General features: G+C 42.8%; 1 protein-coding gene across 1 annotated transcript in view; it reads left to right on the plus strand.

Moving 5' to 3' along the window:
- The window catches only part of LOC107121657 (lysosomal acid lipase/cholesteryl ester hydrolase-like), a 33568-nt gene extending 22636 nt beyond the window's left edge, over positions 1-10932 (plus strand). The window contains exons 6-10 of the mRNA XM_015424622.1: positions 3330-3466; positions 3907-4053; positions 5707-5778; positions 7198-7263; positions 10675-10932. Coding sequence (XP_015280108.1) covers positions 3330-3466; positions 3907-4053; positions 5707-5778; positions 7198-7263; positions 10675-10908 — 656 coding nt within the window. The 3' untranslated portion in view covers positions 10909-10932. The remainder of the gene's footprint in view (positions 1-3329; positions 3467-3906; positions 4054-5706; positions 5779-7197; positions 7264-10674) is intronic.
- Positions 10933-12058: the final 1126 nt, after the last annotated feature.

The raw sequence follows: 12058 nt of genomic DNA on the forward strand, positions 1-12058 counted from the left end.
GCCGATGCCTCCGTCGCCTGGCTGGAGTGGCCGCGGGGGAGTCTGGAGTCGGGCGGCCGCTGGTGGGAGCCGCGGGTGCCCGGGCCGAGATTGGGGGGGCAAGGCGGGCGACAGAAGGCCGATGCCTCCGTCGCCCGGCCCTCTACAGAATCCACCCCCCAAACCTCCAGGTATTTCCCTCCTTAGAGCTGGCAACCCTACATTCCCCTCAGTGCCTGTTGGTAGGCAACTAAGCTTGGTCCTGTCACCTACTTTGGCCTTTGGGAGAAAACACATTGGGGCCAATCCTGATAGGGTTGCCAACTCCAGATGGGAAATTCCTGGAGACTTGAGGGATGGAGCCTGAAGAGGGTGAGGTTTGAGGAGGGGTGGGACCTCAGACAGGTACACTGCCATAGACTCCACCCTCCAAACCAGTCAGTCTCACATAGGGAACCATTGTTGCCAATCTCCAGGTGAGGGCTGGAGAGCACTCAGTATTACAACTGCTCTGCAGAAGGGAGGGCAGAAGTCAGCTGAAGTCAAAGGGGCAGATAATGGTAGGTTGGTGGCTAGCTGGGAAGGAGATGGGGTTGCCAACTACATGCTGACAAATTCCTGGGGATTTGAGGGGTGGAGCCTGGAGAGGGTGGTGTTTGCAGAGGGGTGGGACCTCAGACAGGTAGAATGCCATAGATTCCACCCTCCAAACCAGCCATTTTGTCCTGGGTAACAATTGTTGCCAATCTCCAGGTGAGGGCTACAGATTACTCACAATTACAACTGCTCTTCAGGTAGCAGAGATCAGTTCCTCTGGAGAAAACAGTGGACTCTGTCATTATACCCTGCTGAGGTCACCACAGCAAATTGACACTGTTTGCCCAAAGCCAGAGCACTCCCCCAGAGCCTCTTTCTAGATTCCGTTGTATTGCTTTCACAACGGACTTTACTGCTAGTTAATAATAAGCCTGTATGTAACTTTACAGCAGGCCTTCTCAAATCTGCTCAATACAGCAGCGGGAGAAAAATGGGGGAAACAAAATTACTTCCATTGATAGTTGCTTGACATCCTAACACAGAGGTGTCAAACTCATTTGTTACGAGGACCGGATCTGACATAAATGTCACTTTGCTGGGCTGGGCCATGTGTGCCATAAAATGTAATGCCAGGTACTGGAGATATAAACTTTATAAAGAACACAGACAAACCCAATTAACAATATTATTTTTTACTTAAAATACAAACAAAAGCACTTGATTCCTAGCAGTGAAAGCAATTGATTTACTGGGAAACCCACAAAAGCCCTAATAAATGTACTTAATTGTATGCAAGACTAGGTTTTTTCCCAAGGGATACCATAAAAGGGGGTAACCTTACATTTCTATACATGCCAGTTACTTGCGGGCTGGGTAAGAGCCCTGGATGGGCCAGTTCCAGCCCTTGAGCCTTATGTTTGACACCCCTATCCTAACATGTTAAACCCTGCCATTTATAAAACTATTAAAAAGAAAACACACCTTATACTAAAAAAAGAGATGGCAAGCCTAGGACACGTTAAACATAGGACAGTGCACAGTTACCAACCTCCAGTTAGGGCCTGGAAATCTCCCATAAATACAGCTTCTCTCCAGGTGACAGTTTCCCTAGAGCAAATGGTGCTTTGGAAGGTGGATTCCATGGCATTATATCCTTCGTGGCATTATACCTTCCCCTCCCAAAACTCCACCCTGAAATACTGGGTAAGAATTGCAGTTTGAAAGGACTGATGTAGGATGAATCTAAAAGGGAATTTTCCAAGGACTAGTACTTCGCGCAGGCTAAAATAGGAAGCGATCAAGATAGAGATTAAGGAGCCAAAACCCAAAATTAATAGTTAGCCTGTATGTACTCTTTCAGCAGGCCTTTTCATATCTACAAGTAGGAGGGCCACATGGTCTAAGCCGTGGAGTCTTGTGAGCAAAAATTCTCCTTTGTGAGCTACTGGCATGAAAGTTGTGAGCAAGCCATTTGGCTGCTGCATAAATTCGTTTGATCTGGAGCCGTCCCTTCCTGTGCTAAGACAAAAATGTGTGAGCTGGAGGCTAAAAAACAGTGAGCTAGCTCACACTAACTCATCTTAGAGAGAACACTGCTGACCACGTATTGACCCGACTGCATGCGTGGACTTCCCGGGGTACACAACACTCCTCCCCCCTTGGTCCAGATGATCCAAACATACATAGTCCTTTAAGTATGTGGGCCGTTTATGCTCCCTTGTGGAGCGGCAGACGACCGGAGCTGGAGCGGGGCTCCCTGGCACTGTTCCCATTAGTTCTGGGGGCGGGATTGTAGCTGTTGGTATCGCAGCCGGGGCTGTCGAGCTGCTGGGCTTTGGGCAGCTTGTCGGTTTGGGGTTACCTCCGTCCTCTCCCCTGGGAATTGGAGGGTCCATTGCTTCCAGTTCCCCGGGGTAGATGTCATTCTTGTCTGGGCTGTCTGAGGCCAGAGGCAGGATGCGGTGGCCGAGTTGATCTATGTGTCACCTCCATAGCTGTCCGTCCTCACAGGCAACTTCATAGGACAGTGGGCCGGTCACCCAAACCACTCTTGCTGGAACCCAGGTGGGACCCTGGCTGTAATTATGGGTGTCGACCGAGTCATCAGGAAAGAAACCCCTCAGGGCCCCCTGGTCTTCTGGGCAAGCGCTGTGGTCTGGTGCCCAGTCTGTATGGAGGCAGTCCAAATGGGTTGTCAGGTGGCGGCCCGTGAGCAGTTCAGCCGAGCTGTGACTGATGGTGGAGTGAAGGGTGGTGCGCTGGCCGAACAGGAAAGCTGCCAGCTTTTAGTCCCAGTCGCTCCTTTCTCATACAGGACAGGGCAAAAGAAGGGCTTCATCTTTTAATACTTCCTGATAAATTTGTAAGAACAGACATTATGATTTAATGACAAATAACAACTACAGCTAGATGAACTCATTATTCTAATATTTCTTTGATGTGTTCTCCTGTCAGACCTGCAGTTGATCTTATAAAAACGTCTTAACTAAGAGAACAGCTGCTTGTTTCATACTAATTAAGAACTGAAACAGCAAGTATAAGTAGATCTAAGGTAAAGGTAAAGGTTCCCTTGCTCGAAAGCCAGTCGAATCTGACTCTAGGGTTGCGGTGCTCATCTCCGTTTCAAAGCCAAAGAGCCAGCGCTATCTGAAGACATTTCCGTGGTCATGACTAAACACCAAGGCTCACGGAACGCAGTGAAGATGTGTCCAAATAGTGGTCCCCATTAACTGCCTTAGATTTTGCAGAGTGGCCGTTGGAATTAAAAAACAAAAACAAAAAACCCCACCTCTCAAATCCTTTCTCTTTTGCAGGTCTGATTGCCTTTTCACTCCTGCCAGAGTTTGCTCAAAAAGTCAAGCTCTTAATGCTCTTTGCTCCCACCTACACAATGGCGGGCACTTGGAACCCTTCTATGTTAATTCTATTTCTTCCGGATGCTTTCAAAAGGGTAGGTAACCCCCCCTCATTCTAATTTTTCTCCTTTATTCAAGAGACCAAGCCCAATTATTGTACTTGTGATTCATCTGGAAAAAAAATAAGAATGATTCAGAAGATGGCACTTGGTCACCCCGAAATTAATACACTTATCAGTAGCCCTCCATGCACCAGATGATATCACCATCATGCACAAAGGATCTGATAGGATCAATGGATCCTGAATAGACCTGGATTTTCTCTTCTACCAATACCTCTTTCATTTTACTTACAAGAGGCAGGAGAGAGTAGAAAGCATTGGTATGAGGATGCTGGGAATCACAGAGTTTAGTGCAGCCTTGGACTCACCCATCAAGTATAATGACATCAGTGTAACAGGAAGAGATCCCTTGCTAATAAACACATTTTGATGAGTATTTAAAGAGAGGAACATCACGCATTCTTATTTTACAGTCTATATGGGGCAGGAAGGAGTTTTGTCCTCTTCCTAGGAAGATGAAGATTCTGAATGCTGAGCTCTGCAGCTATGCAATAATAGACAAGATATGTGCTGAAATCTTTGCCATGGGTTTTGGAGATAACAAGAAGAATTTAAATTTGGTAGGTGGAATCATTTTGTATATTTTTAACTTATTTATTTATTTATGAAAACATTTGCACCCTGTCATTCCTCATGGCTCAAGGCAAAATGAAAGCAAAGAGAGACGTGTGAGATTTGAAAGAAACATTCCTTTCAGCTCTATTACGATCACCATGTGAATTCCAGTAATGATAAATGGTAGCACCTACACATTGCTGGGCATAGTAGTTTTGTTGCGCTGTAGCACTCATTCACAAATTGATTGTTGCATACAGACAATCCAACCCAGTTGCAAATGACTGCTATTCCACAACGGGAGCACAGTATCCAGTGATGTGTGGCTGCTGTTCACATGGCAATTAGATGTAACATATGACTTTAACTACATAAGAGTTTACAATTCCCACCAGTTCCACGATCACAAGAGCTTATCCGTGAAACATTTGAATGGACTGGAGGGGGGGACAGGTGGGGATGAAGTCACCAACACCTGCAAACTGCGTAGGATTGTTATGCCACTTGTCTCAAACACACCTGTGCAAAGAAGTACCCTGACTGAGGTAGCCTCTCTGGAAGGAGGTTTGTTATTTGAGCTGTAAGAAAATAAATGTAAGTTACCATTGCAATGGGGCTGATAGGAGCATCACCATAAGAATGGGGGGATATCCTACTGTATATGCATCTGTATCCACATCAGCATGCTTCCACAAGTAGATATCCATTGCTGGATTCAGAGATTTGTATGTCTTCAGTGATACCAGCTGTTGGTGTGTACCCCAAGCTTATTATTCCATTAATTTCCACCTTCTGTCAAAAAGACAGAATCTAAACACAATTAAGAACATAAGAACATAAGAGACGCCAATGTTGGATCAGGCCAAAGGCCCATCCAGTCCAACACTCTGTGTGACACAGTGGCCAGAAATACCAGTGCCATCAGGAGGTCCACCAGTGGGGCCAGGACATTAGAAGCCCTCCCACTGTTGACCCCCCCAAGCACGAAGAAGACAGAGCATCACTTGGCCCAGAGCCCCTATCTATACTTTGTGGCTAATAGCCACTGATGGACCTCTGCTCCATATGCTTGTAGCCGCCACCACCTCCTGTGGCAGTGAATTCCATGTGTTAATCACTCTTTGGGTGAAGAAGTACTTCCTTTTATCCATTCTAACCCGACCACTCAGCAATTTCATTGAGTGGCCATGAGTTCTTGTATTGTGAGAAAGGGAGAAAAGTACTTCTTTCTCTACCTGCTCTATCCCATGCATAATCTTATAAACAACCGAAATGATTGCATCTTTAATTTCGTTGTACTATGTACAATGACAATAAAGTATATTATTATTATTATTATTATTATTATTATTATTATTATTATTATTATTATTATTATTATTATTATTATTATTATTATTATTATTAGAGTTGCCCTTTCCTGCACTTTTTCTAAAGCTATAATATCCTTTTCAAGGGGTGGTGACCAGAACTGCACACAGTATTCCAAATGAGGTTACACCATTGATTTATATAGGGGCATTATGATATTGGCTGATTTGTTTTCAATACCCTTCCTAATAATCCCCAGCATAGCACTGGCCTTTTTTATTGCAGTCACACACTGTCTCAACGTTTTCAATGAGTTATCTACTTCCATTCCTACTTTTCTTTCCCAGAGTCGAATAGATGTCTATGCTGGAATGTTTCCTGATTATACTTCAGTAAAAACAATAGTTCACTGGGGCCAGGTACAGTTAACTAATTCTTTTTACCAGTTAAAATGCAACCATCAACATTTTCAACATGATGGAATATTCAGTGTCTGTCTATGGGTTCAATGCTGCAGAGCATTTCCATGAATGGAAGTGATTTTCATCAGCTGAGTGCAACTTCCTTGCCTCCCTCCGCTTTCTGCAGTCCAAAATGTCCCATGAAATGCTGCTCTTAGGAGTCCACAGTGCTCCAGGACCAACACTGGGGAGGCATTGTGGTCTGCAGTGGGAAAAGTCGTGCTCCAACAACAGAAATCCTTCTGCCATTGCAAATGCCCCACGTGATCCAGGCCAGTGTGTATGAATGTTTGTGGTTTGATGCCACAATTTTTATTTCATCTGCTGAAAAGTAGTTTTCAAAACTCAAACATATTTTCCTTAATTTTTTGTAATAATTGTCTAGGTGGTGCTATATTCCAAAAAGCACTGTAATGAATTTTGTAGGGGGAAAGACTTCAATAATTCACATATCTGCATTTTTAGTTGGCATGCTGCATTTCAAATGTACAGTTCTCCCGCATCTCACAATTACAAACAGATCTGCCCCCTACCACAATGAGCATGAAGATACTGCAAGCCAGGGGATGGAGTAGAGAAGACTACTTTTGGACTGTACATGAGGCATCAGGGGTTCTCACATTATCAGGAATGGCCAGGCATGTTAAAGATGGCTTGTTAGATTTCATAGAACACTCCCAGTTTTCACATACAGTTATTGAATGGTATGGACCATCCTAGAAAAGAGCTAGATGCCCACTAACTATATGAAGCACAGGAAGGCTAAGTATTATCACATTTTCAAAAACAGTCACTGAGGCAGCAGGAAACATAACCAAGTGGTAGTGGGATCAGCTGAGGGTAAATAGAGTTTTACTGAATATGCTATTATCCCCCCTGTGAGTACTGAAGAAGAAAGATCTATGTTCAGGATTTTTGAACTTCAAGTATCAAAGGTCTCAGATTAGATCTTTTCAAAATCTAGGATTATAGGTAAAAAAAATTCTTGTTACTTTAAATACTTTAACTTGAGTATTTTAACTTGAGGTTTCAGAGATGTTACAGGAATTTTTTTTTTGTATTTTGTAGTTGCTATTCTATGAATATTATATAGGGATGTCAACCTTCATGTGGATCCTGGAGATCTCCCAGAATTACAATTTATCTCCAGCCTACAGAGATCAGTTCCACTGGAGAAAATTGCTGTATTGGAGGGTAGATTCTACAGTATTATACCCCACTCAGGTCCCCCCTTCCCTTCCCCTGGCCTCCTGAGGCTCCACCCCCAGATCACCAGAAATTTCCCAACCTGAAGTTGGCAACCTTAACTATCAGTCTTCCAAAGTTTTGAGCATTTACCAGATTTCATACTACTATACTTTCTCCTCTTCCTTTTAGGTGGCCAAATCCAGAGAATTTAAATATTTTGACTATGACAGTGAGAACAAAGCTGTATATAATATGGTAAGCAAAGTGATGAGAACTTTGAAAAAAATGTGTGAATCATGTTACAAGTGGTCTTGCTTGCTTGTTAAAAATGCAGTAAGAGCACTGCAGTAACTTTTGGTTTTTTGTACAATTCCTTGGGAACTATGAATGACTGTGAGTACATCACAGAAACACGTACTTTGTTAATGATTTTTTTCTAAGTGCATGCATTCCTATCCATCACCTTCCTGCCTAATATCCTGATCTTTGCTTCTTCTTTGTTCACTTTCAGGTATTTCTCCCATTCTTTTGTAAAATGGTCATATTCCTGCATCCTTAATACTCTTTTCACTGTATTAGTTCCTTTTACCTTTTTCTTTAATCATGATTATGGATCTCATTGCTATATTTAGACTCCTTTCTCTTTTGTCATACTCCTTCTTAAAATGTGGTATCTGGAGTCAATATTAATTATCTGAGATAATGTTGCCCAAATTATCATACCCGTGAAGAACCCACAACATGCAAAAGGACACCTTGCTAGCACCGAGCAAACACATGCATTTTGGGTACTTCAATACTTGGGACCTAGCCTGTGTGAACCAAGGTCCAGATTCAGACCAACACTCAAAAGAACAAGTGGGAATAAGCTTCTTAAGCAGAAACTTTTATTTTAATAAACAGAAAGGAGACCAAATTGAGTTAAACAGTTTGCAGACCTAAAAGGGAATTACAGAAAAGAAAATCAGCGAGAGTCCAGTAGCACCTTAAAAGCTTACAAAATTTGTGGTAGCGTATGAGCTTTCATGAGTCACTACTCAGTTCTTCTGAAAAGAAAATGACAGTGACAGATACAACACAAAACATGTTGTCGAAGGCTTTCATGGCCGGAGTTCATTAGTTGCTGTAGATTTTCCGGGATGTGTGGCCGTGGTCTTGACATTGTAGAACCTGACGTTTCACCAGTAACTGTGACTGGCAGAGGATGCCAGTCACAGTTACTGGCAAAACATCAGGTTCTACAATGCTAAGACCACGGCCACACATCCCAGAAAATTTACAGCAACTAACAACACAAAACCTTTCTCTAGAAAAAACACCTACCTACCTGGGGAATAAAATGAAAGGGGGGGGACAAGACATGTGAGCCCTCTCCTGGAGAGAAGAGGTGTTTTCCCCCCAGCTGCAACAAAGAAGCATCAGGTGAGGAAACTGATCAGGTGGCAGAAAGAGACACAGAAACAGGTCCATGAAGTAGAAAAGTGAGAGGCCAGCCAAAAGGCTGAAGTAACAGGATGTATTCTAAACTGGCTAAATAATTGGGCTCAGAGGTAACTATATCCATTTGCTGAGAAGAAAGGCATGGGGTGCTGGCAATGGAATGTGGGAGTGATAAAAATGCAGTCTTTCAAAGATAAGCCAGCCTGAAAAGAAATCCATTGTTTGGTAGAAGGGAGTCTTCTCCTTTGGCATAGAGAATGTGTAAAGTGTTCCCTTGGGGAGAATTGGAAGCTGGATATAACAGAATACTTGTCATGATCAGGGAAGGGCAGGAATCTTCCTGTCTGATCATTGAAACATGGAGTAAATTGCTGGAATCAGCCCATTGTTTATTGCTTTGGAAATCTGGGTCTTTAGTTAGGATCAAATAATCTGGAAAGAAGCTCTGAGTTCCTTGGAAGAAATGGCCCTCAACTGAATCCCTCTTAGTGTGGGTATTTGCATGATTGATAGAGGAGCTGCCCTGCTTTCTGCCTTAGTGTGACTCACTGCTCTTTGATATTAGTTTAATTCAGGTACCATCTATCATTTCTAGGCCTATTTTGAAGAGTACATGTTACAGAAAAAGGGGTCCTCAGGGGGTTAGGTCCTTGGGGACATCAGGAATTCAAGAAAATTCAAGTGTTAAAGAACGTCAAATATAAACATAAGCTATAAGAGCCAGTTTGGTGTAGTGGTTAGGAGCATGGACTCTAATATAGGAGAACTGGATTTGATTCCCCACTCCTACACATGCAGCTGCTGGTGTGACCTTGGGTCAGTTACAAGTTCTTTCAGAGCTGTTCTCTCAAGGGCAGTTCTCGAAAGAGCTCTCTCAGCCCCAGCTACCTCACAGGGTGTCTGTTATGAGGGAGGGAAAGGAAAAAGGATTGTAAGCCACTCTGAGACTCCTTCAGGTAGTGAAGGGTGGGGTATAAATAGAATCTCTTCTCTTTTTCTTCTTCTATCAGCTTTTCAGGTGCAGAGTTTCAAAACATTTTGGCTGCTCAGCTGTAGTGAACCGGCACCAGCAGAAGGCATCAGCATCTCTGCAGCAAGGACAGCAGGCACTGTTGTAAACATGTGTATGCTGGAACTGGTGTTGAGTCAACAAACTTCCAAGGATAGAGAGTACATTTCTGCCTGGATACATTTAAAACACACCTGAAAAAACAGTTCGGCAATAAATGAGCCTGGCACAGGCAGTATCGCCTAAAGAAGCCTTCTTCAATTGGTGCAAGGGTCTGGGTTCCCTCAGATGGGGGTTCCTTCAGACAAGGGCCTACACTTACTTTCCTGAAGCAGGGAAAGCCAGTTTGGTGTAGTGGTTAAGAGCAGTGGACTCTTATCTGAAAAACTGGGTTTGATTTCCCACTTCCCGACTTGAAGCTAGTTGGGTGACCTTAGGCAAGTCACTCTAAGGCTAAATATAATCATAGCTCACCACCTAGTGGTGCCAAAAAAGAGTTACAGCTTTGGCAGCCAAACAATTCCTTCTGGGATCTCCTGGCTATTCCATACGCAGTGGCATACAATCATTAATTATTTGAAGCAGGAGAGTGTTCCAGGATCTGAAAGACATCGGAACTGGAGCACATTATACACAAGCAATCAGAAAACAAAAGAAAAAGAAACACTGACAGTGATGAGTAAGCCTGGACGTAATGACTGGAATTGATCTTTGTTGTCTGGGATGCGTGATAAAGACACCCAATTACTACCTGTGAATCGTGCAATTATGAAGTATTTTCCACCTTCCCTTGTTTTGCTTTAAGCGTTTTAGACTTGGCACATCATTATTTGTTGGATTATCATTGTATATAGTCCTCTTTCAGTCATTGTTCTCTCCTCTGATGCCACTGCTCTGGTACAGAGTTGGCCATCCTGAAGTAACTAGTAGAATTATACAATATAACTCAGGAACACCCTCAGCTGACTGAATCCTTATTTTTCTGCTTATTACTGACCTGGAGGAGATTCAAATATTGAAGGAGAAATGGGTGGAACAAAATGTCAAACAATAATTTTCCAAGAAAAGGTGTCCCGCATCCAAGACATCTTAAGATGCTAGAAGATGAACTGTTGTTGTTTTTTCTCCAAATGTATATATATTTGGAGAAAAAACAATATATATAATGAATTGATCAGCAATGCTCATTTTCATTTTTCTGATCTTTTAATCTTCAGACCACTCCTCCGTTTTATAAAGTGGAAGATGTGACTGTGCCAACAGCTGTGTGGAGTGCCGGAAAAGATATTATTACAGATTTGAAAGATATTGAACTGCTGCTCCCTCAACTCACTCACTTAATTTTCTATAAGAATAATCCCAGTTGGCAACATACAGACTTTGTTACAGGCCTTGATGCTCCAGAGTACTTATACCCAGATATGTTTAGGTTGATGGAGCAGTACAAATAATGTCTTACTTAGCAAGAGGTATAAATTGCATATATTCCATATTAAATGTGGAAATGCTTAAAACATTTCCTTAAGTTTACAGTATCTGTAGAGTTTCTTATCCCTTCTATAAATTATGTCTGTTTTAGTCCTTATTGCTCATTATCAATTTTCATGTAGTTAGTTGAAGCAGAACTATGGATAGAAGATTTAATGGAAATAGAAAATGCATTGTCTGTGTATAGGATCCGCCCCCCACGCCTCACTAGGAATGAGGGAAGGACTCCTATATTAACAAACAATAACCACCATGCCCAGCTCCAACACCTCCTTAGAGATGTACTCTTAAGATTCAATGGTAGCACAGCCAGCTAGACACGAGGATTTAAGGCTTGGAGATCAGTTACCCATCAAACAGACAGTATTTAAACAAGAAATAGTTTTATTTCTCACAGAACTTAACACAGACTACAGAAAGTACTGAAAACAAGAAAAACCTAGGACTCTCTGGCCCTACCTAGACATTAGAGATATGCATAATTACCAGGGTGATCCACAGGCACAGAGTTCCAGTACCAAGTCCCTTGGAATAGTCCAAGTATCTTTAGAAACAAGAGGTCCATCTTTGCTAGCATGCAGCCATGTGTTGAGCTGCACAACCCGGTCCTTTGTCCCAGAGCACATGGCTGAGACAAAGCATTCCCAGAATAAGTCCACAGACAGCAGGTAACAAGAACAGAACAGCAAGCAGAAAATCTGAGCTCGTCTCTCTGTGCTAGTCAATTTAACCCCCAATCTCATTAGAATTAGCTTTGGCCACCAGCCAATACAATGAGATAGGTACTTTCCAAATTTGGTGTTTGTCATGGCAACAGGGTGGGGAAAGGTTGGGTCAGGGGACCATCCTCCTGCAGTAAGATGATCCCTGCTACGTGTGTAGTAGCATGTCAGCTATGCCTCTGGTCTTCTACCAGAGAAGGTTTATGACGGCAATTGAGCCCAAATGGTCAGGCATAGGAAGCTATAACACCAGGGGGTGAGGCAATTACATTCCAAGAGGGGAAACATGGAACCTTGCTAATAAGGATTTTCTACTTCTTGAAGCAAGCCAACCAAATCTGGCTAATTGATATGTAACCTCAGGTTGCCAGTTCTAGTTTGGGAAATTCCT

Source organism: Gekko japonicus, unplaced genomic scaffold (assembly GCF_001447785.1).
Source record: "Gekko japonicus isolate JY-2015 unplaced genomic scaffold, Gekko_japonicus_V1.1 scaffold422, whole genome shotgun sequence".
Lineage (NCBI taxonomy): Eukaryota > Metazoa > Chordata > Lepidosauria > Squamata > Gekkonidae > Gekko > Gekko japonicus.